The sequence below is a fragment of the Tachysurus vachellii genome, chromosome 22 (assembly GCF_030014155.1).
Source record: "Tachysurus vachellii isolate PV-2020 chromosome 22, HZAU_Pvac_v1, whole genome shotgun sequence".
Classification (NCBI taxonomy): Eukaryota; Metazoa; Chordata; class Actinopteri; order Siluriformes; family Bagridae; genus Tachysurus; species Tachysurus vachellii.
Window position 1 is genome coordinate 11,900,522 of NC_083481.1, and position 25,200 is coordinate 11,925,721.

General features: G+C 36.7%; 2 protein-coding genes across 7 annotated transcripts; both read right to left on the minus strand.

Annotated features, from left to right (window-relative positions):
• Positions 1-2,699: 2,699 nt before the first annotated feature.
• zc3h11a (zinc finger CCCH-type containing 11A) lies at positions 2,700-12,282 on the minus strand. Of its 6 annotated transcripts, none has more exons than XM_060857508.1 (17): positions 12,169-12,282; positions 10,748-11,325; positions 10,482-10,610; positions 10,245-10,364; positions 9,786-9,909; positions 9,472-9,666; positions 9,317-9,388; positions 9,147-9,227; positions 8,947-9,063; positions 8,664-8,732; positions 8,434-8,544; positions 7,825-8,349; positions 7,672-7,730; positions 7,106-7,562; positions 6,843-7,009; positions 6,662-6,741; positions 2,700-3,903 (listed from the first exon to the last, which is right to left on the minus strand). In XM_060857508.1, exons 3-17 carry the CDS (start codon positions 10,542-10,544, stop codon positions 3,699-3,701), a joined length of 2,445 nt encoding a protein of 814 aa, XP_060713491.1. In that variant the 5' UTR covers positions 10,545-10,610; positions 10,748-11,325; positions 12,169-12,282; the 3' UTR covers positions 2,700-3,698. The 6 variants fall into 6 exon arrangements, with proteins under 6 accessions (XP_060713491.1, XP_060713492.1, XP_060713493.1 ...); XM_060857509.1 differs by having other exon boundaries at positions 10,748-11,269; positions 12,169-12,267; XM_060857510.1 differs by having other exon boundaries at positions 10,748-10,814; positions 12,169-12,250.
• A 6,821-nt stretch (positions 12,283-19,103) lies between these two features.
• chia.2 (chitinase, acidic.2) lies at positions 19,104-22,159 on the minus strand. The gene is made up of 11 exons (XM_060858288.1): positions 21,988-22,159; positions 21,877-21,903; positions 21,570-21,774; positions 21,409-21,465; positions 21,088-21,253; positions 20,844-20,968; positions 20,561-20,684; positions 20,243-20,425; positions 20,041-20,157; positions 19,824-19,956; positions 19,104-19,737 (listed from the first exon to the last, which is right to left on the minus strand). The coding sequence occupies exons 1-11, from the start codon at positions 22,010-22,012 to the stop codon at positions 19,472-19,474; spliced, it is 1,428 nt and encodes a 475-aa protein (XP_060714271.1). The 5' UTR covers positions 22,013-22,159; the 3' UTR covers positions 19,104-19,471.
• Between the last annotated feature and the right edge of the window lie 3,041 nt (positions 22,160-25,200).

The following is a 25,200-nucleotide window of genomic DNA, read 5'->3' on the forward strand; positions in this document are numbered from 1 at the left end:
GCAACCAAAAGCAGTGAAGTTTCACTATTCTTATCACCAGAGTTGATAGCACAAACAAAATATTAATGAAAACAATCAATTCAATACTAAATAAAAAATAACATTTATTGTTTTGTTCTTTGTCTTGTGAATATTTTTTATTAATGACTTCATTCATTAATCACTGTTTGTAGAGAATACACACATACATGAACTGATTTGATTCAAGACTGGCATCATTACATCATGCATAAAATGTTGGTGCCCACTTTGCCATTTTAAATAATACCATAACTTTTGGCTTACTATGTAGTCATATAATATATAATATAAAACTCTTCTTGTTTTAAATTCTCACTGAGGGCTAAACCCCCTAAAGATGAAATCCTAGAACCGCCCCTGCCCTTAACCCTCAATTGCTTAGGTAAAGGTGTCTGCTAAATGTGTGTCCAAATATTGCTTTAAATTAGGCATTCTGATCTCACATCAAGAGTCTGTCAGGTCTCTTGACAGTAAAGTCTGCTGCACTATAACTATGTTCTTTTTGGATTTAACTGTGCACATTTTGATATCGTTCTGATTAGGTTCTGATTTGTAAGTCACCACACACCACTGACCTATATCATGTAATGTCATATAATCTCCAGGTTCTGAACGTGTTGAAGCATAATGAGTATGGTTTCTTTATGTCATAATAGGGAAAATCCATTATGTCTGATTGACTTTGCATGCACAGCTGAGGTTGCGTTATTTAATTTGGCCTGGGGAGCTGCTTATTACCTTCAAGTTTTTTTTTTTTTATGGATGATAAAGCGGGCACCCAAAACAAAAAAATTGTGAGCTTTCCCACATGTCAAAAAGTCATGAAGGCAAATTGGAGCTGCAATATAAGCTCTTATTGAGATACAGTACTTTTAATCCACTTGGAAAGTGAAATATTTTATCAATATTTGCAAATCATACATTGTAAATCCTAGTCGTCTGTAAGTTTCAAATTACATAATATGGTTTAAAGTGAATCCTATAAAACTATATAGTATAGTAGAATAAAAACTTAAATTACTACATACTATAAATACTAATGAAAGTATTTTTTTAGTTTATGTAGACTAGATGAAATGTTGCCTGACTTTTCTTCAGATCCTCTACTCTCCATAGGCAAAGCATTTGCATTTGGAAAGTGAAACTCATCATTATTCTCTATGTTTGCATTCAAGAGCTACTTCCCAGATTGCAATAGATTGCATGTTCCTCCCCTTGGCCCAGCACCAGTTGCTGAAGATCGAAGGCAGGTCTGAAAGCTCAGTACGGATTGTGCACTCAGTTGATCACACCACCCTCTGGAGAGCCTGCCTATCCTGCTGGGTGCTGTTCCCAAACCAGGCTGTGATGCTTTCCATCAAGATGCTCTCAATGGTGCAAGTACAAAAGATCCGTAGCATCTTAGAGGGCAGTTAAAAGTCTCTATCAAGTAAAGTGACAAAGAGGCAAATGGGCATTCCTTACCAGAACCATATTTTTTCTTCTGTGAAGCTCTTTGAGATGCTACTTTTAAAGGCACTATAAAAATACAGTTGTTTATTATTATTATTATTATTATTATTATTATTAGCATTTCTTGACCTGGAGAAAGTGTCTGTCAGGGTCTTGCATGAGATTATCTGGAGAGATTTTAGATATTGGGGTCCCAGAATCCTACTTCCAATGTAGCAAATTCCTTTACCATATCAACATGACTTCATGGTTGATACAAAGTGAATGGTATTAGCACAGATTGTGGAGAGAATGATATGGTTATGATACGGTCATGTCGTGTTATATGTTAGGAAGATGTTCAAATTTGCAGACACTGTTGTGAGATTAATACTATTAATGAGATTATATGTATTTATTTTGTAAATAGTGGAATAACAAAACCAATTCTTTTTCCTTTTGCTATAAGCTGAAAACTGGGTTTTCAGATAGACACATGACAGATCAAAATTTCAGCATTCACTTTGTGATATTTACATGTACCTTTGCTAAGCAGCTTTAAACATGGCACCTATAGTTTGAATTTTAGTTTAGTTTTTTTAAAGTTATCAAAAACATTAGAACATCAATATGTTAATAGGTATCTATTCATTATACCTATTTCATATAAGCATCTTAATGATGCAGGTCTTAAGGGCACTGAAATGCTGTGAATCACTGTTATAGCCTAACTAAATAAACCCAAACCAATCATCCAAAAGAACATGGATAAGACAGACATAAGCCCACTTGTACTTTACTGGCAAGCACCGTGGTTACGTTTATTGTATATTTTTTGTAAGTACTACTAAATATTTTAAAATTTCTGCATTTTATTTATATTGCCAAATAAATCTCTGAACAAAATTTTGAAAGAATACAGGAAGTATGGGCTTGGATACTGTTCAGATCTAGAGGATATAATAGGAGCAGCAATACTTAAAGTCGTAAGCATAAGAAATCACATGCTCAAGGCCCAAACAAATGCTCCTGAACTTGAAAGCAATCCATAGCCTATCTTTCATGTCCAAAAACACTACAGATTAGGTATTGACTACAACAGTAGCACACACTGTATGAAATTTTGTGTTCTCCTTGTGCCAAACAGCAAAGATTTTAGAAGTTGAGAGATGGCAACATGCTGTCCTGAAATACAAGATTTATGAAACTACAAAAGAAAAATCAATTAAAGGTTATACAACATAAAATTATGGAAAAAATATTTTAATAAAGCCCATAAATAATGTCAAATTATTTCACAAAGCTGCAATTAAACCAACCATGATGCAGATGCCAAATATGTCTATTTAAAAACCTAAATTAAAACAGTAATCTTGAGGTCAAGCAGTAACAGCTAACAGTACAGAAACTAGAACCTCTATCTGTATAGGTACTTAAATCCACCATGGGAAAAATATTTGGAAAGCTAAAGCAGTCCCTGAGAACCTACACAAAAAGTAAAAACATGTAAGACAACTAACTGACAATTTTTCATTAGGTTTTTGACAGGAAATATTGATAATGGTTCAAACATAAGCCTAATGTAAAGTAAAATACATGCAACACAATATAGTATGTCTGACAAATGCCAGAATCCTAAAAAAAAATCTATAAATCATTCATTCTTAAATTTTAGACACTGTTTCAAAATCACACAACTAGTTCATTAAAAGAATATAATCAATTCACAGCCAATAAACATTCAGAAAATCCAATATCAAACAGGAAATTTACATGAATGAGAGCACCGATTAAGACATCAATTGCCTTCCTGGCCCTAAATCATCATATAGTTCTCTGAAGCATACACAGTATACAAATAAACACTTTCTGCCTTATTATTACATGATTAGCTGTAAGTTCTTTGTACTACAACAAAACAGATTTCATAAACAAGCCATAAAGGTACAGTATGATCATAAGAGATGAGCATAATGTTTTAATGGTTCAATGAATTTGAGATCTTTACAATAGCAATCAAGATTGAAATTAATTTTACTGAATATGCACAGCATTTAAATAGTCAAAGAAAAGAGAAATAAATGGTAAACTAACATTTACTAAGAAAAAAAAACATTTGAAATATTTAAAAATATAGTTTTTTTTTGTTTAAGACAAAGAAAAGCATCAGATCAATAAGTAAAGAGTGTTTTAAAGGACAAATAACTTGACATAGTTCCATGAATGAGTATTCCTTGAGATCAAGCTTAGCTGTCAATCATCTCAGAAAGCTCCAACAAAAGGTCATCCTCGCCTTTGCCTGGGTCCAGTTCAATCTCATCCTCCAACCTGTCATCTGTAAATTCATCCAGTAGGTCCTCCAAGTCATCTGCTGTGGAGGAGTTTCCTGTAGGAGCACTAGTACGTGCAGAAGCCAAACTTGCCCGGCGTGGCCGAGTTTGGGTGGGAGTCCTATTGAAGATGGGAGAGGCATATAAATATATAAAATAATGCAGTGAAAAGTATAATGATGATAATGAATTCTGTATAGGCTCTAAATTCTAAACACCAGGAATGCACACACACAACAAAATGTGAACACCCATTGTTAAAGGGGTTAAATATTTCTTTAGGATACTGTGACAAAAAGTGTTATGATTATATAAGATTATGGTTATTTTGTTGGTGTACACCGATCAGGTATAAAATTATGACCATGTGCCACAACTGCGTTTGGTCCTCCCTTTTGCTGCCAACACAGCACTGAGCCGTTGAGGCATGGACCCCTGAAGGTGTTCTGTGGTATCTGGCACCAAAATGTTAGCAGCAGTTCAAGTCCTGTTTGTTCAGCACATACCAAACATGCTCGAGTGGATTGGGATCTGGGCAATTTGGAGGCCAATTCAACTCAAACTTGTTGTGCTTCTCCATTCCTGAGCCATTTTTGGCACTTGAAAGAGGCTGAAAGAGGACAAGCACCCGGCCTTCCAGATGAACCGTGATTTATCAGACCAGGCCACCTTCCTCCATTGATCTATGGTCCAGTTCTGATGCTCACATGCCAATTGTTGTGGCTTTTGGCAGTGGACAGGGGTCAGCATGGGCACCCTGTCTGGTCTATGGATACACAGCCCAATATGCAACAAACTGAGATGCACGGTCATTTCTGACAGCTTTCCATCAGAACCAGCATTAATTTCTTCAGAAATTAACTGAACTACAGTATCTCATCTGTTGTATCAGACCACACGGGCCAGCCTTCGATTTGATTGGCCAGCCTTGGCCACCTATGTCCCTGTCTCTGGTTCACCACAGTTCTTGGACCACTGCAGACCGGGAACACCCCACAAAAGCTGCAGTTTTTTGGAAATCACAATTTGGCCCTTATCAAACTCACTCCTTACACTTGCTCATTTTTCCTGCTTCTTGTAACACATCAACTTTGAGGAGTCTGTCTGAACACACTGTTGTGATTAGACATTGTTGAAATTGGTGACTTGTCAGACTTCCAAAGGGAACAGTTAATGGGAGCCCATTTAGCAGGAGCATCTGTAAACTTTACAGTCCAACTTTTTGGTGTTTCAAGAGCAACAGTGATCACAATTATGACTGCATATACAAAGTATGGAAGGATTTCATCAGCTAAGAATAGTGGAAGAATCTATTCCAAGAAGGCAAGATGTAGTATATTTATTACACCTTATTTCACCTTATTAATAGAGATATTAGATATTTCATCTGTGTTCCCATTATTTAATCCAAGGAACACACACACATCGTGAGTGTACACAGCATGGTGAAAAAAATAAAAACAGTGAACAACAGAATGCATAGTATTAACAGTTAAATAGTAAGTCATGCCATAAGCATAACATTTTACTTGTAATTATTGATCAATTGATCAAACATCACATTAATAACCCTGAAACTGCCCTCCACCATAAAAAGGGAATCAGACATGCAATATAGTATACAATATCAAGAGATTCCCTAAGCCCACTACTTTTGCTAAAAGGACACATCACTGCCAAGGACTATCAAACCATTCTGGAGGAGCATGTCAGGAAATATTTTCCTCCAAGTTAAGAAGCATTTATTGTCATTTCAACCATACAGTATATAGCTTATGCAGTACATATTGAAATGAGATGAGGTTTCTCAAGGACCATGGTGCTACATAAAACAACATAGAGCTACGTAAAACACCACAGAGCTAAATTGTCCTAGCCAAATCAAGTGCATCATGTGCAACCAGTGCAAGACAAACGGATCTACACACACACTTGTGTAATAGTAGCACCAAGATCAAGTAGTGACCTGGCCACTGTTCTGCAAGAAGAATGGGTCAAAATCCCTCTGGCCACTCTGCAGATTTGTGCCATTCTCAAGGTGAATTGATGTTGTATTGGCTGCAAATGGTGGTCATGCACCACGCTAAAAAAAATTGTGGTATAAAACTAGGTGTTTCAGTTTCATTGTCCAACCCCTGTAGATCACTTGTACCCCATCTCCACCAGAAAGAACCAGGTGCTGTTTCAGAGCTAGTGCTGGTATACGTCACTGTATACGTGTCACGTTTCCGTTTCAGTAACGTTAGCGCAGCAGCGGCAAACACAAACACAACAACAATGGCGGACGTTGCTTTACTGTTAATGCTCATGGCTTTGCGAACCTACATTAGCATCCAAACGCGGTGAATCCAATGTGTACGTGCAGCTCCGTGTAATTTGTATAAACAGAGGTTGTAATTGAGAAAGTACATGACATTATCATTAACACAGAAAAAAGTTAGCCTTAGCATGTAGCTACCTACTATCATGTATGCTGATAATTGATCATATTGCGGAAAAAGTAAAAGTGTATTAAACATTAGTATACTTAAGGTACATTATCAAAGCGCTAACAGTAGCCCCACCCACAGCGGTTCTTAAGTCTAGACCAGCAACGTTTTGGTGCTACTTAAGAACCACTTTTCCTGGTTTAGAGCCGGTGCTTTGGCTGTCGAAAAAAAAAAAGAAAGAACTGGTTCTAATTAGGCTCTGGCTCCGAACCAGCACTCAAACTGCCTCGGTGGAAAAAGGGGCATTGGACAACTATATATTTTGTTATTTATGTCTCCTATGAAATAAAGATCTAAAACACACATGCAGAAAATTGTGAACACAAACATTTTTACTGTTTTTCTTCCTACATTTCCGAAAACTGATTCAGAAAAACCAGAGCAGCATACCTTGGCTTCGATGAGCACTGCTCGGTAGATGAGACCTGCTGAACCCTGGCTTCATCTTCCAAACTGCAGGATGGTGCCGACTAGGAGACACAGTGAAAGATTTCAGCTAATTAATTATAATAAACATCAGTTAATTATGTACCAATTCTGCAAATTGCTGTGGAAATGTTCAGTGCTTTACCTGAGTCTGCTTGCAAGGTGGTTCATCATCAGGAGTAGGGACAGCATTAAGAGGTTTCACTTCAGCAACAGCAGAGCAATGGATGCCTGCAGCTTTCCTTTTCTGGCCAGGTTTTACCTGAGCAGCTGGCTTCATTACTGAGGGCTTTACATTCAGTTTGGGCCTCACTGAAAAGCAGACATAAATCACAGTCAATTTAACAAATAGAAAGCTGCTTGAAATCGATCAATATACTGCATTATGTCTATATTAATACACTGTACCTTTTAATTCATCAGCTTTGTTTGGTGGCATCTTGGTGACTATTTGAGAGTTCTCCCTCTGTTGCTCCTGTGAACGTTGTCCTAAAGAATCTGCCATGTCTGACACTTGTACAGGAAGTGACACTGAAGAGAATGACTTTTTATGGCTTACTGCAAGAGCATTTTCCTTGTTTGGCCTCTCTGGAAACTTCCTTTGGGGTACTACAGAAAAGACAGGAGATGAGGCCTGATGACTCTTGCCTTGTTGAATGGCATTTGCTTGGATGGTTATTCCTGGGCTGATTACAGCAGGAGGCTTCTTTTCACAAAGTACTGAGACAGCAGCTTGCTCTGGCTCAACAGTAGATACAGCATGCTCCTGCTGCTTGCGAAGTTTTTTCTCTCGCATTATTTCTTCAAAGCTCTTTACTGTTATATCCTGAATAGAGGAGTCACTCTTTACACTGGTTACAGTAGACTATGTTGACAAAAGAGAAAGAGGTGTAATTTTAGAATTGTATTGTATATTGCAAAGTAATTATATGCCTCAAGATGACCACTAGACAAAAATTACAACTGGTCCTTGCCTCTTCAATGCAATCCATCTTCTCCGAATCATGCACTTTTTGAGATCTAATGATAGCTGCTGCAAATAAAATATAAAAGATTTTACCTGACTGATAAAAAAACTCACAAACCATTTCAAAATGACCAATGAAAAACAAGTGGATATAACTTACATGCGGTCTTGGCAACGCAAAGCATCCGTCTTTTTGGGACTGCTTCACGCAAACAAGGTACTTCATCATTTGTAGTGTCCAGAGTCTTTGCTTGCATTCTGGCAGCTTTTTCTTTACGAATCTCTTCAAGCGTCTTTACTCTGATCTCTGCTGTTTGGTCGGTCAGTTTGATCACTCCAGTATTTGTAGGGTCCTCATTTTTTTCAGTACTATTACTATTTTGCTGAGATATCACCTTTGTCTCCTGGAATTTCTTCTTCTCATGGAGGACCTCTGAGAAAGTCTTTACACTAGGCCCAATGAAAGGCTTATTTAATTTTTTACTGGAAGTCAACATTTTTGTGGGGACTTCAGCGACACCTCTGATACCTTTGCACTGTGTCTGAGATTTAGCAGCCTTTTCCTGACGAATCTCCTCAAGAGTTTTGATGTGGATCTCACCAGAAGGCTTTGGCTCACTGTTTGGGGACTTGGGTGCAGCGATATCAGGGGTTATTCCAAGTCTTTCACGCACTGGTCTCTGAGCTAAAACAGTGGATATGAAGAGATTCTTTTGTGTAGAAAACACATACTAATGATATAAATCATGGTTATTGTAAAGATACTTACTTTTAACTTTCTTTATAGGCATATTGATTTTATTCTCAGTTGAGTCAACAAATCCACCAAGGCGCTTAGCAAGGGACCCTTTTAGCCACTCATCTCCAGCAACATGCATGTCTAAACAAGATATGAACAAGATAAAAAACATGAAAAGCTACTATAAAGTATTATGCTCTTTTATTTTACAACTGTATTGCACGTAGGAAATGAAAGGAAAGAAACTAAAATCAAAATACCTTCCTCAAAATGTTTTCCAAGCCTGTCAGTAATTTTCCTTTTTCCGAAATCCTCCACGGCAGGAGACTCTGAAAAGGACAATATTTGAAGAAATAAAATTGAGTAAACTTTAAGGTAAACTTGTTTTAAGGTAAACTTATTTACAGGACACCAACTGTAAATACCCCTTAAGGTACCTTTGGAAAGGGCTTAACACTGCAACAATAAATAAAAAAATTAAAAAAAAAAAAAAAAACTAATTTTTTTTTTTTTTTTTGGGGGGTTTACTGTCCCATGACCTACCACTGGTAGTGACTGCCTGTGTGATAGACCGATCACACTTTTCCTTCTCTGTGCCAGTTCCGTTGCTACTCTGTTTTGTCGAGGTGAAACTATCACAGCCTTGCAATAAGGGATGACCTTAAGATTTAAAAAGAAATGTTTGTATGAGCACAATTATGGTAGGTGAAACTGAAATAATCTTACCATGTGACAAACTTTACCTGGTCTGTTTAGACTAGCCTTCAGAGCTTTCCCCAACCTGATTTCCTCCAGTGATTTGATACCAAAATTTAGCGACTCATCTGTGTAAGCGATATATTTCAATACAATTCAATTTTTCAGAGAATGTAACAAGAAAATCAGACGAAAAATTTGTAGAAAGATATGCTACCTTTACTGGAGCTCAGCAGTTTCTTCGGGGAGACACCAGATACTTCTTCTCCCTCTTCAGAAAACTGATCTACTAACAACAGTACAGGACAGTTAGGCTTATAAAACTTTACCTGCCTAGTATTGGAGCACATGAGAATCTAAAAATGATGTTACCATCTTCGTCGTCCTCATCATCAACAGGGTTAATGACTACCGGTGGGTGTGTAGGACTAGGGACACTCTCTTGAGTCTCCACCTTGATTACTCCTCTGAGTTGTGGGTTGGTGGTGTTGGACATGTTAGCAGAAACTGAAGAAACATGGTCGTCCTGTGGAGTTTCTTCTTCTTTATCCTTCTTCACCACTGTACCTGTAAAGGTAAGCAAACCTTTATTGTGACCACAAGGTAATTATTTGTTTGTCTGCAGTACCTTGAATCAAAAAGACTGGAAGCATTGTGAAATAAATGATGTCCAATTGATTTCATACCTTTGTCTGGGGCAACAAAGAGGCCATCAATTAAACGTGGCTTCTCATGGTGAAAAGCACAATGAAACTTCTGGCATCCACCTGGCTGATTTTCCCAGTAACAAGGGATTTCTTTGCGGTTTTTCTGCCAGATACAGCATAACATATTGTTAGTAAAATAATACAAGACTTCCACATTTTGGGGAAAAAAAAGTTTATTTATTATATATTCAGATCCCTTAAATTCACAGATTTACAGAAATAATAGCCTTACTTTAAAATGCAGATGTAAATACACAAATGATCATATTAATGCTATGTAAGGAATAACCTAATAAACCAGGAATTGCTAATTGCATGTCTTGATATACAATAGCATCAATAACCCCTGGAATAACCTCATAGGTGATGAAATCAGAAAATTACAGGCCTATTAGTGTGCATGTAAACCAAGTGTAGTGCCAGTAGCCTCCACCTTACCTTTATTTCCATGTGACGGAATTTACAAACATTGCGAAAGCAACGGTTCTCCTGCCAAAGACTGCAGACAATCTCGTTACCCATGGCAGCCTCACAATGTCGGAAAGGGCAAGCATCACCCTTCAATGAAAACAAACATTGGTAAAGATACAAAACTCCTTCCATATACCACACAAGGTAAAGGTATATGTAAATAGCAATTCATTATGATGTTTGTTCTTGCTCAATCAATACTACCTTAGTGCACGTCGAATAATAAAAGAAATAGCAATCATCTCCCTTATTGCTCATGCTGGTCATGGCCAGGAAATACTCTGGCTGGTCAGGAAATCTTCAGGTGCTGCTACAAGGCCCTCAGGAGTTTTCCTAGTCAAAGTGCAACAAGAATGTTCAAATCTCCATTGATATCATGCCTTCCTAACTTTTATAAAAATTAAGTCTAAAACTAGTCACAAACATTTACATGAGTTTTTCCCCATACTACCCAGGTTGGGGCCATTCACCTGCAGTGGTAAAGATATCCACTCCAAAACGTGTACGTCTTCTGGTTGTCTCCAAACTGTAATGGTCCTGAAGGAACACTTGACCGATGAGTTAAGAGTGAACAGGTCGAGAGAGGCTTTCGTCATTGAGAAACTTGCTTGTCTTAGACTGCTTTGTTACAAGTAAAATGGTGGTGAAATGTCCTTTTCTATTCCTCAATAAAAACAATTGTTTGGTGACAAAAATCCACAGGCTAAACGTTCAGGTGACAGCCAGGAAGAACGGGAATGAAAATCTTGAAGGGGTGTGTGTGTGTGGGAATGGGAAGGGGTGTCTTCTATTTCTTGACACTCATCATGGTATTTGATGACAGGTGAGGACATTTAAAATTAAGTAAAAGTTTAATTTTCAAAATCGGAAAAAAAAATTCTTCCACTGTGAAGGGGAAAAAATTAAGTGAGTGTGGGAATAAAAAGAGCCAATCTTCAGAGAAGATATTTCTCCATTTGTTGGCCTCTATCCAAATCCAGTTATCACCAGGGCTGTAGAAGAAATTCCTGTATAACCTTTAAAAAGAAAACAAAACACTCCCCACATACTTCACAAAGTGGGCAAATGAGTGAGGAATTAAAATATGATTTGAGAATACTTCCAACTGCCATGACCACAAAAACATTACACATTCTGGCAAGCTGAGATTGAGCTTTTCAGAACCAGAAACAGTCATTTATCAATACATACTGAAGCAAGCATCGATTAAAACATGTCTAGCTTTCATTTTGCAAATTATTATGATGTTGCACAAAAAGTCAACTTAAAAAATCAAGGTATCAAGTTTTAAAGTTAGATTTTTTCCCATAAACCATTTCCCAATTTGTTTTCCTATTTTGTTGATGTACTGTAAAAGGTTTTGCCTTTGTGCTCCTGTATAAGACATTTTCTTTAACCCCACTGTGATCTGTATGCAGCATCATCATAACATAACATGACATGACATGAATATAAAATTAAGCGTGAAAGACCTGCTCGATTACCCATTAACTTCTATTGTTCTATTTGAAAAAGCAAGTCTAGAGTTATAGGCAATATAATGTAGGTAAATCAACAAGCCATACATTTAATGTTAAGTAGCTAAATGGCTAACAAAGCGCCCTGATCCGCAACAGGCCGAGTTTCAGAACTTAGCATGCTGAGACACCCTGCTAGCTGTGACTAGACTAAACAGTTAATGTATGTTACCCAATGATAATTTACATAAGGTCCCGAAGTTAAATATGATTTAATTTAACGTACAAATAACATTAGCTAGATATAAGAGCCAAGTCAGCTAACATTTGCTCGACTGAAAATAATTACAGCGAAATTAACGACCGCTGTCTAGCAAATTTAAGATACCATTTACTTAAATACATAATTGACACAAATAAAACGTAGAAATTACCAGTTTCTATGGATATGACTTGTTAAAACCTGTTTTCGTATAAGATCATTGGTCGACGACAGTCCAGGCCTGGTTTAAACGAACAAAATGGCACCACACGGAAGAAACTCAGCAGGGGCAGCAGTAACCGCCCAGCTTCTGCTGCGTTCGAGGGAAAGTCGCAACTTGGAATTCCTTGATACAAACAGAAAAACACAGAGAGCGACCAGTGTAAATTACTTATCTACTTTTCTAAATGAGTTAATATCAATTGTGACTTTAGATCAGCTGATATACAAACATAGCATACAACATAGGTTAAATCTATAACGTTGAAATGACTAATAATTTTAAGAATGTAATTAATAACATATATATATATATATATATACAGAAAAAAAGCTTTATTTATTTATTATTATTATTATTATTATTATTATTATTATTATTATTATTATTATTATTATTATTGTAATACATGTTATGATAAGGCTATGAAAATGTAGAGTAGGGCAAACAGCAGTATAATTCGAAGTCTTAAGAGGCAGTGTATTACTGAATTTATAATTTAGAAAGAAAATTTAGCAACCCTGAATGTGTAGTGCAATCGTCAGAGAGGTACAGTTAAGTCTGGATCCATGAGGTGTGGAAGAATAAGAATCAGATCAGAATCAGAATTATGTTTATTGCCAGGTACTGTGGGATCTACATGTACAGGATAATAATGTGTATAAACATAAAAATTTACAAAAAACAAGCAATTTTAGGTAAACAAGTATAGAGACATGAATTGTAATGGACATGAAATGGATGTGCAAAGTGGCCAATGCAAATGTCGAAAAAAGAGGGAGAAGGATGCGGAGGTGACATTATGGAGTGCCAGGCGCTAACTAAATGGCATATGTTGTAAGAGTTCATATGCCATAAATAGTTAGTGCCTGGCACTCCACTAACCTGTACCTCTCTAACGATTGCTCTGGTCAACGATTGCTCTGGTCAACGATAGTCCTGCTAAGTATCTTAAAGCTGCACCACTAAAATATACATGCAGCACGGTTAAACTAGCTGCATGTATATTTTAGTGGTGCAGCTCTAAGATACTTAGCGGGACTATCGTAGTACCAGACCAAAAGAATGTACTATAAAAAGATTGTATAGAATAAATACCTTACCAAAATGAATACAAAACAATTTACACTATAAATAATTCACACAGCATAAAGGCTAAACCTTTTTTTTTATAACCATTCTCATTTTAAGAATGGGGAAAATATGATTTAATAGACACAAAATTGTATAAATTCAGAAAAAAGAAATTCATTTTATTGTAGAATTACGAATGTATTCCTCTTCAAAGTCACTATGTCTGTAATATAATTTATCCAGAAAGCAGTTTTATTTTTACTGTGGAATTCTTTAATAATTTCTCTTCAAAGTCATCATATCTAGCAATATAATTATTTTATTTTTATATATAGATATTTCTTTTTATATTATTATTATTATTATTTTATTTTTAACACAACATTTAACATTTTATTTTTAACATAACATCTTCAAATATAATAATGAAAATGTGCAGGCTTTGCAGTATGTTAAAGAACAGAATCTACTTACCTTAATACACTAATCTAAAAAAAAATGCTGTTATTTTTAATTTCTTTATTTCTTGGCTTCCCTCGCTGTCTTGGACTTGAACAAGTGCAATAAATGTAAAAATGTATGAATGTAAAAATACAGTTTTCTGTTTAAAATATTTTCCCCAGCAGATTTCAGTGGTCTCTCAGATCATAGTCATAGCCATATACTACTTCTTGAAGGAGAGTGAAGAGAATCATTCCTAGACCAACATCTCAGTCAAAAATGTATACAGTGACGTCAGACTCGGCTCTGTGATGGCTCTTTAGCCGGTGGAAAGACAAACCGGTTCTTAGAAGGTTTACCAGTGGAACCAACTTTGAACCAGCACCAGTGCTAGCTCTGAAAATGCACCCGGTTCTTTTTGGTGGAAAAGGGGCATAAGATCATGCAACACCAGCAAAGAGACACAACCCTGATCAGAAGCCAGTAACAGGTCAATTATAACTTTAAAGAGTGATGTCTCTGTGTTATGATGAGGCCTAAAATCTGACTGATACATTTCATGATTATTATTCCTATGTAGGTATTAGCATAACTGCTGTGCTACAACCTTTTCTAGGATCTTGGAGATAAAGGGGAGGTTTCATATTGTCCTATAGTTAGACAGCTGGCTTGGGTTGAAATCAGGTTTTTTAATCAAAGGCTTGATAACCACTAGCTTAAAATGTTTCGGCACATAGCCAGTGCTGAGAGAAGAATTTATTATTTTTAGAATGGGTAGGGTAGCTACTGGTAATGTCTGTTTAAAGAAACATGTGGGTAAGGGATCCAGTATGCAGGTTGATCATTTTGAAGAAGAAATCAGTGACATTAGGAGTGTAGGATTTTCCTTCACAATCAAAAAATGTAGTGCATAAGACTCCTTTGTTCTTGGAAGAAAAAACAGCTGATCTCACTTCCTTTCCTGGAATTCAGCATGGTGTCCAAGGCAAAATCAGCAGATATAATCCACGCTGAGCACAGTCCCTTTGATGGTTTTTCCAGCAACTAGCAATGAAAACCCCTTCCTGCTCCAATATAGAAAGATCATTCAAAAGTGGTTCTAAAATGAATTCATATCCAAATCTTCCTGCTTTATCAGCTTTGCTGAGAACAGCCAAATGTATTGATGTTAAAGCAGACCGCAATTCAGGTAGCAAAATTGCCAAAACCCAATAAACTGCTGTGATTTTGTGCTTTTTCTTGGAAGTTCCAAACGGATTCCACACTTCAAATTCATCAACGTATAATATCAGAGATATTGTCATCTCATCCCCAGTAAAAAAAATCATTTTCAATCAGAATTCAGTTTCATAATTCCTAAGATGTTGAAATAAAAGTTAAAAATAGTCCTATTTGGAAGAATGTGGGGTATTACAAATGTTACAGTTAAAGGAAAGCACTGTGTCTGCCTCCAAAGTTCATTCATTCATTCATTTTCTACCGCTTATCCGAACTACCTCGGGTCACGGGGAGCCTGTGCCTATCTCAGGCGTCATCGGGCATCAAGGCAGGATACACCCTGGATGGAGTGCCAACCCATCGCAGGGCACACACTCCTTCATTCACTCACGCAATCACACACACTACGGACAATTTTCCAGAGATGCCAATCAACTTACCATGCATGTCTTTGGACCAGAGGAAACCCCAGAGGCACGGGGAGAACATGCAAACTCCACACACACAAGGCGGAGGCGGGAATCGAACCCCCAACCCTGGAGGTGTGAGGCGAACGTGCTAACCACTAAGCCACCATGCCCCGCCTCCAAAGTTTCCTCAGCTAAAGGATTTTTACTCATATGTGTGTGAAGGGCACACATATCTACTTACCTATCTACATATCTACTAGATCAATGTTTTTTAAAAGAGCAAGGAAAACTCTAATGTGGACAAGTCATATTATGGCTATTTGTAAATGGCCCATGCTGTAGTCTGTAGTGCCTCAAAAGAGCCCCTTTTGAAGATGCTGTCCACTGTCCACATGCAACCCTTACATTGCCATAGTATGAGCGCAAGCTTCATTGTCAAATTCCTAAATGCAGCATATTTAAACTGAAAATGTGGAAAAAGATATCACTTCCATTGAAAATCCCAAAAGATGAAAATGGTGCTGCAACGACTCTCACTTTGATCTGTGAAGAAATAATTCAAAAACTGAATCAGATTCAAATAAAATGTTGTCTCAAGATTAAACATCAATTTGCAGAACATAGTACAGCACAGCAATACTGTAAATTCTTATGTAAATAAATTCTTGGAACATCATTGTGTTATTTCTACTTGTATGGGTTTTGGGAATTGCTTTGTGTGAGAGGGCGCCCTCTAACGTCGAGTATGAATGAAAAATTACATGAAAGGGTTACATTAATATTACATTATTACATAAAACGTGTCAAAATCCTAAACCATTTTACAATTCAAAATGAATATACAAGCATATAAATTCTCTTAAAATTTCAGTCATAAAAATTGCCCTATAACTAGTTCATCGATGCATTTATGAACACACTTGATGATGATGATGATGATGATGATGATGATTATTTTGCTTTAGTGATGAACGTGCATTCTAGCCACAGCACGTTTTACCAGTTCAAGATCAGACTAACATTCCTATACTTTCACAAAAAAACATATCACATACTTGGATACCTTTATTTTAAAACACTCAGGTTGTGTCTAAAACACACAGGTTGGCTTAAAAAAACGAAGTGAAATTTATCTCTTGATTTTATTAGTGATATTTTATAATAAACACAGAACATAAAATAAAATATACACATTATTTTTAGTGACCACATAAATTTTTTTTAATGAAAATTACAAGCCGCATGATTCATTTTTTAAGTGCAGTTTGCTCTTTCTCAAGCTTGTGAATTTATTTACAGCTAGAAAAGCCTCTTGTGTAGAAATGTCACTTTATGATGAACGCTTAGCTATGCATTTTGCTTTACAAAAGAAAGTAATCACTTTATATGTTTTTATTTAATGCAAAATATGAAAAAAACAAAGCATTAATCTATTTGGGTCCTGAAATTCTGGACGTAGAGTTTTTGGCAAAATGAACCATGTGCTATGTATAAAAATAGCAATGTTTTTGTTATTTAGACACGTCTCAGAGCTTCAGTATTAAGACTGACAGCACTACTTGTCGGAGCTATCAAACTATAGAAAAACATAGAAGTTTAGCAAAACATCTCCCAGTTGCTCATTATTTGTTGTGCTGCGGCTTATAAGCTATATGACTTAATCTGCTGCGAATGTGTTTAGATTGTTTAGATTGTTCAGTCTTTCTTTAATTTTTTTTTCTTTTAGGGGGAATTTGCCATTTTTCATTTGGAACATACTTTTCTCCTGTTTTGTTAACAAGGGAGTGTAGAATAGTTTTTCTTTTGTTTGTTTAGCATAGTTCATCTTTATTTGATTTTCTTCTAGTAAGTGACAATTTTGTTTTTCTTTTTGGCCAATTTTGTTTTTCATTCATACTGAGTCACAAGGTGCCATTGAACATTTAAGACATTTAAGAACATGCTACACGCATATTGTTTTGAAACTGGAAAGTACTGGGATGATTGTGTTCCCCTTTGTTTTCTGTCTGTGATGCTGTGCAAGAGTCTCTTGGATTTAGTCCCTCTGAGCTTGTGTTTGGTCATATATTTCAAGGACCATTAAACGTCCTGCGTGGGACAATGGTTGACAACAGCACATGGCCACCCAGAGAAGTCCATTTTGACATGTTTGTGCCCTCCGTGAGCATTTAAGATTAGTGAACAACACTGCTCAAAAAGTGTTGACATGCTCTCAGGATGACATGAAGGAAAGGTTTGACTGTAAGGCAGTTCCCTCTTTATTTTGTGTTGGAGGTCAAGTTTTGGCTTGCCAAATAAGTATTTGCCATATAAATTTGTTGACGAAGTACCATACTCACATCTCATCTCCTGGCTCAGAGCAGGTTTCACCTGTGGTTCCAGTGTCCAGTATGATTCTGTCTGCGGAAAATATTGTACCTTCCGAATACTTCCCGGAGGTAGACGATCTACATTTTGGTAGTAATTCTGTGTCTTCTATTCACCTACTGTAACTAACTCTGAGGTATTACAGCATAGACATAGACAACACAGCCTACTACTTGGGGAAATGCTGTAATACCCCAGTAATACTTGACATTAACCTATTAGTCCCTATTAGGCAGCACCCTTATAGGGCAACCCAACGTTTATTTAGGTGGATGTCAAGTATCTCAGAAAAAAGGATGAAAATATACAAGTACACTTGCAGTACACTAGCTCTTTAGTTTCCTTACAAGGCAGTAAGGAAGCAATCACATTTTACATGTTCATACCTTCTTGTAATGTCTTAAAAAAATTGTTTTCTAGTTATTATCACATCAATTGATGTTTTTAAATTAACAATATGGTGCCCAATATTATTACCGGAAGCTTACAATTACTCACTCACTCACTCACTCATTTTCTACCGCTTATCCGAAGCTTACAATTATTACATTTTTATTTTGCATTTAAGTTTGTAATATGCACTGACAATACACAAACTTAAAGTCCTGATAAGCCTTTAAATTGTCTCCTCCTATGTCCTTAGTGTGAAAGAACAATTTTCACTGACTTTAAATGGACAAGACTATTAATTAATGGAAAAAAATGTTAAATAATGGCCTCAAATTTCAACCTATAGATTTTACAAGCATTTACATTCTCAAAACAAATTCCAGTTATGTGTCATTGAGTTGGCCATTGCTGCCATCTGTAGTCTGTGCTTTGTGGAAAGGCAATAATTCGTATAAATAGTTGTTTGGAGTTTGCAGCCTTATCAGTGTGTATGTTTAAAAAGCGAAAAGAATAATCTTGATTATTGATTCAGTACACTATCAATCATCACAATTCAGATTGATTCCTAATTCTTATTGAACAGCTATTTAAACTGTTGTAAAAACAAAATGGCATAATAATTTAATTGAACAAATCTTATGACAAATCCTATTTATGAACCTCCACGTGTCAGTCAGCCTCTTAGCACAAGTTAAAAGTCGGGGAAAAAGCACATAACAACCATTAGTTTGCTCATTAAAATGATTATGCTATCTATATCAAATTACTGTGTCTTATCAGTAAGAAGAGAGAAAAGTAAACATTTTAGGATTCATCTTTTATAGAAGTCTCTATAAAAGACTCAAATGTTATTTTGCTCTAAAATGTTACCGTACAACAGTTGTTTATCTATGACATACTGAGCTCTGTGATATCTAGAATATTTATAAAGTTATAATTTCCTGAACATTAAAATCTAGGTAAACAAATACAATGAGTTAAATGGTCTTTGCTTCAATACATTTGTTTAATTGTTCAAAAATATACAAATTAATATGGTACAAACATATTTATGACATTTTGTATAATATTGATGTTAAGGAAATGATTCTTGTTGGTGTTAATGAACATCTACAGCAGAATTGAAAATGTTCAAAAGAAACATGGGGCACATACTGTATACATAATTATATAAAATACAAGGATCCATATACAACCGTTTTTTCTTAGTTTTCTGAAGCTAAAATAAGATTATTCACAATTTGTTCTTTTAATCAAAGATTTTATCACTACTGTTTCAGGAATTCTACCTTATATTAATTTCTAATATTGAAAAGTGGTGTTTCTCTTGTACAGAATAAAACTGGCTATTGCATTTAAGGCTTAGCCCAGGAACAGCACTTGCATGCGTCATCAAACACTGTTCCATCTCCACACCTCCTTTCAAATGTTTTACCTCCAGCACAGTCATAGAATTTATTTGGGTCTTCCTGGTGAGGATAAAGGCCATCAGGCTTTCCAACACAGAATCCAGTTCCAGGCTCATGTGTGGTAGTTGTGGTTGTTGTGGTTGTTGTGGTTGGTTTTGGGGAGGTCGATGGACCAGGTTTGGGGGTAGTGGTAGGAGGTGGTGTAGGCATATCTAGAATGCAAAATCAGGTGGTTAGGATTTGGTTTTGTGATTGTCTCTTAAGTAAACAGGGGTAACAGGTACCCATGGCTACCTACCAATATCCAGGAGCTTGCGTAAGTGACCCATAAGAGGATGCTTTCCTTGCCCACAGAACTCACCAGCAAAGTCATCCAGATCCAGAGCCCAAACAAAAGCCCCCCCAAACTTGTTGTCTTGCAAATACTTTACCTGTGAGAAACAGAGTAGTAAGTGGAAGAATTTATGATGTACAGTATGTTCATTTGCTACTGTACTTTGTGAAATTTAATGTACCTTGATCTCATAGCTTTCCCTGGTGTCAAAGCCAACCCATTCACCACCCTTTGAAGCATATGGTACTCTCTGATCCTCAATCCACTCAAGTTTTGTTCCCTGAAGGAATCCACAGATCTGGGGAAAGTGGTATATTGTATTAACTAAGAGCTTAGTAAAAATGCCACATAGAATCATATTATGGTTAACTCTTTTACAATACCTCATAGTAGGACCAGAAGCCAGCCTCCCTGGTATAAGGTCCAGCAGAGGCTGGTCCACTTGCTGGAGCTCCCACTCCAGTAGCTGAAGAACTGAGGCGGAATGTACGACCATATGTGGCAAATCCCATCCTTAGTTTTTCCAGAGGGGTACCATTGTCCCTCCAATATTTCATTGCATAATCCTGAACAAGAAACAGTTTCTTCAGTTTTGTAATACTCAATGAATGCTAAAATTAACATTTTTAAATCTTAGATATTATAGTGATTAAAACAATATATTTAAAACTAAATATAGTTTTGATATAGAGCATTCTTACAGTGTTGAAGTAAACAAGATCTCCATAGTCTTGAGATCCCCTATATAGGGGGCTGTTGTGTCCTGTGAAGCTCTCCCAAGTTCCATGGAAGTCATAGGTCATCACGTTGATGAAGTCAAGATAGCTAGAGATTCAGTCAAATATTAATTATGAAATTCACTTTTCATGAGAGAGAGAGAACAAAATTCTTTCCTAACTGATGCAATTGATTTTGTTTAACTGTTACTCTAACTACTGATTAGATTTTTCCCAATGAATTTCATTTAAAAATACTAAAACATACTTTGCGATCTTTGCTATTTCATATCCAGCATCAATTGTCCCTTTGCCAGCGGATACAGCAGCAGTAACCATGAGTCTAGGCAGACCTGTAGCTTTACCTTCTGCCTCATAAGCTTCCAACAATTCCTAAGCAAATTCCACAAGAATGCAATGTTAGATCAGACCGAAAAATGAACTATTTTGAATCATGTAGTTCCATCAAATAGCTACAGCATATACAAAGTTGTTTACATAGTCAAGCCTACCTTGCACAATAAAGTAAATCTCTGTTTGTCCTCAGGAGGGCTACCTCTGGAACCTGGGTATTCCCAATCCAAGTCCAGGCCATCAAATCCATATTTCCTTAAGAATGCAATAGTCGACTGGATGAACTTTTGACGGTTGGCAGGTGAGGAGACAGTAATGGAAAACCTGAGGAAGTTTTGTTTTTCATGAATTGCATTGTCAGTGCAACATAAGCAAAATATTTTAGACTGTGATTATAGTATCCCAGTACTATAAATAACTGATATAAAAATTTGTAAATTTGTAAATGATTTGTAAATAACTGATATAAAAATACTTACTGAGTTGAGCCAAAATTCCATCCACCAACAGCCAAAAGAGTTTTAAGGTAAGGGTTACTGTATAGATTAAGGAAACATCATGAACACATATGGTTTCATGTTGGTACTGTAAAAAGTGATATTATTACCATTACACATCTGAGAACTTTTTTCATACATACGTTTTCTTTAAAGCATTGAAGGACTGGTAGAGGGTTTCATCATTCCATTCATAAGTGACAAGCTCATTGGCATGGTTAATCATAGAAAAGGCATAAATCAGATGTGTACACAAAAAGGGATCTACATTAGCAGGCATGTACTTCCCAGTTCCAGGTCGGTATTGAGACCAGTTAGTAAAATAGCACACCAGTTGCCTGGAGGTTGCTGTAAAATAAAGGCACAAATATAAATAAAACAATTAAATAACTGCATTAGAAGTTACAGGTAGTGATTTTATTAAATATTTATATTACATCTATGACTCACCAAAGTGACACAGAACCAAGCACAAACCTAAAAAATATGTCAGGATTTATGTCAGTGTTATATATCTTATTTTTACAGTGAAATATCAATTAGGAAAGAATTTTCAAATACCTGCAAGAAGTGTAAGCCTGGCCATTTTGATAGCACCTTTGTGTTTTCAGGTGTAATTTCAGGTTACTTTTAGTAATTTGCTCTACAATTTAGGATTGCACATGTAAAAATCTTCTATAACAGCTAACTACTGAAATCCTACCTGGGGTACTTTCTGGTGAAAGACAAATGTACCTGTAGCTCACAGAGCTTAAATATTCTAGATGGTGGCTTGTCTAATCTGGTAAGATTATTAGGTCATCCAATGATAAAGTGTAATGTGTGGACTGATATCACACAGTGTGATAACATGTTGGCACAAAGAACTCTGGCCTCCCTTCAAAAAATGCTGATTCTTTTACAGCTTGTGCCTGTATGTTCTAGTCAGTTATTATTTTTTTTCTAAATGAATAACAGCTATGCTTATTTTTGCTCAGATATTGCTAATATATTTCATTCTGCAGTTCTCTGAGTTGGGGTGGCATAAATTACATATTAGAAACAGAATAAATGCATGTAAATTTATAATAAATTATTTCTTTACTTTTATCTAGTCATCAGTCATTAGTTACAGGTAAGGATTTTATAAGGTATTTGTATGTTTGTATGTAAGTTATTGACAACTGAATTAAAAGCTGCATGCAGACATAACTTTAATGTATAGCCAAATTTCTATATTGTTTATCTTCAATTCTAGATAAATTACTGGTGCTAAAACTATTATTTACATTCTAAATTGTAAATAACACATGAATTTGACCTGATAAGCTATAAAAAAAATTCTTGTATCCTTAGAATCCTTATCTTATCAGGACAACGTGGTTTATGAGGCACCCTTTTGTGTCTTTAAAAAACCCCACTGTTTTCCACTAATACATATCTACCATTGGTTATCTTGGGAGGTAGTGACAGCCTCTTAACTAGGCATATTGTTTTCTACGATCTTGTGGATTCAAAGGTCCCCTGCATTTGTCTACACAGCAGAGGCACAGGCCAGAAAAAAGTAGGCATCTATTTGTACTTGTTTTTTACTTATTTTATGATCTTCGCCACTTAGTATTTAAGTGAAATTAAATATAAACTTAAAATATAGCAGGTTTATGTTTTAACATTTCCTAAACAATTGGGTATATAAGAAAACCTTTTGTTAACATGAGAAGTCAAGCAGAAGTCTATGTATCAGGACTATCATATCATCATATCAAAGGTGGTCTCCATATGAATAGAAATGCCAAATCTACCAGTCCATATTCACCCCATGTTTTTCATATAAAATTAAAAAGCACTACTGATGCAATTTTTGCTTCAAGAATGTTAGTGGAGAAGTACAGGGATGGTCAGAAAGAGCTGCACTGAGTCTTTGTGGATTTTGAGAAAGCGTATGACAGGGTGCCAAGAGAGGAGCTATGATACTGTATAAGGCTGTCAGAAGTGGCAGAGATGTATGGCCAAGAACTTCAGGCTATGTATGAGAGAAGTATGACAGCAGTGAGATGTGCTGTAGCTCAGACAGAGGAGGTCACGGTGGAGGTGGGGCTGCATCCAGGATCGGTTTGAGTCCCTTCTTGTTTGCTATCGTGATGGACAGGTTGACAGATGAAGTCAGACAGGAATCTTCATGGACAATGATGTTTGCGGATGACATTCTGATCTGTAGTGAGAGTAGAGAGCAGGTGGAGGAACACCTGGAATGGTGGAAGTCTGCACTGGAAAGAAGAGAAATAATAGTCAGTCATAGTAAGACAGAATACACGTGTATGAATAAGAGGCAGGCAAGTGGAACAGTAAGGTTACAGGGGGCTGAGGTCAAGAAGCTGCAGGAGTTTAAGTATTTGGCATCAACCGTCCAGTGGGGATTGTGGAAAAGAGGTGAAGAGGCGGGTTGGAGTAGGTGGAGAAAATTTTTCAGGAGTGTTGTGTGAGAAGAGCGTCAGCAAGAATCAAAGGAAAGGTGTACAAGATAGTAGTGAGACAGCTATGCTGTATGAGTTAGGGACTGTAGCAGTGAGGAAGTAGGGATGGAAGTCACAGATATGAGGATGTTGAGGTTTAGGAGTGACAAGGATGGACAGGATTAGAATGAGCACATCAGAGGGACAGCTCAAGTTGGCTGTTTTGAGGTCAGAGAGGCTAGATTGAGATGGTTTGGACATGTGCAGAAGTGGAGAGTGGTTATATTGGTAGAAGAATGTTGGGGATGCCAGCTATAAGGTGAAGAGGAAGGCCAAAGTGATGACATATGGATGTGTTAAATGAGGACATGAAGGTAACTAGTGTGTAATTGGAGTAGAGGATGCTGAGTATAGGTGGAAACAGATGATTTGCTGTGGCGACCCCTAATGGGAAAAAAGGGAAAAAACTTTTTAAAATGAAATAACATGAACAGGATAATTTTTGAACTATGGCCTAAATTTTGTTTGTAAATTTGGACTAAACTTCTTTAACTTGCTGCAGATGGTGTCACTGTGTATCGTTCAACAATTCAGCGCACTTTGCAGAAGGTGAAGCTGTATGGGAGAGTGATGCGAAAGAAGCCTTTTCTGCACACACACCACAATAGGAGTCGCTTGAGGTATGCAAACGCACATTTGGACAAGCCAGCTTCATTTTGGAATAAGGTGCTGTGGAGTGATGAAACAAAGATTGAGCTATTTGGTCATAACAAGGGGCATTATGCATGGTGGCAAAAGAACACAGCATTCCAAGAAAAACACTTTCTACCCACAGTAAAATTTGGTGGAGGTTCCATCATGCTGTGGAGCTGTGTGGCCAGTGCCGGTACTGGGAATCTGGTTAAAGTTGAGGGTCGCATGGATTCCACTCAATATCAGCAGATTCTTGAGAATAATGTTGAGGAATCAGTCACAAAGTGGAAGTTATGCCGGGGCTGGATATTTCAACAAGACAACGACCCAAAAAAATGTTCTGGAATGGCCATCCCAGTCTCCAGACCTGAATATCATTAAGCATCTGTGGGGCGATTTGAAGCGGGCTATCCATGCTCGGCAACCATCAAACCTAACTGAACTGGAGATGTTTTGTAAGGAGGAATGGTCAAAATACATTCATCCAGAATCCAGACACTCATTACAGGCTATAGGAAGCGTCTAGAGGCTGTTATTTCTGCTAAAGGAGGCTCTACTAAATATTGTTGTGATTTTTTTTTCTGTTGGGGTGCCCAAATTAATGCACCTGTCTAATTTCATTTTGATGCATATTGCACATTTTCTGTTG

What these genes read in the sequence shown, in the direction of transcription:
- chia.2 (XM_060858288.1), bottom strand. Translation starts at nt 22,012, where the DNA reads ATGGCCAGGCTTACACTTCTTGCAG. An exon ending in TTCAATGCTTTAAAGAAAAC is followed by an intron (nt 21,466 to 21,569) that starts GTATGTATGAAA and finishes TAATCTATACAG; the next exon opens with TAACCCTTACCTTAAAACTC. An exon ending in GCTTCTGGTCCTACTATGAG is followed by an intron (nt 20,158 to 20,242) that starts GTATTGTAAAAG and finishes CACTTTCCCCAG; the next exon opens with ATCTGTGGATTCCTTCAGGG.
- zc3h11a (XM_060857508.1), bottom strand. Translation starts at nt 10,544, where the DNA reads ATGACCAGCATGAGCAATAAGGGAGATGATTGCTATTTCTTTTATTAT. An exon ending in TGATGAGGACGACGAAGATG is followed by an intron (nt 9,389 to 9,471) that starts GTAACATCATTT and finishes TACTGTTGTTAG; the next exon opens with TAGATCAGTTTTCTGAAGAG. An exon ending in ACTGCTGAGCTCCAGTAAAG is followed by an intron (nt 9,228 to 9,316) that starts GTAGCATATCTT and finishes TCGCTTACACAG; the next exon opens with ATGAGTCGCTAAATTTTGGT.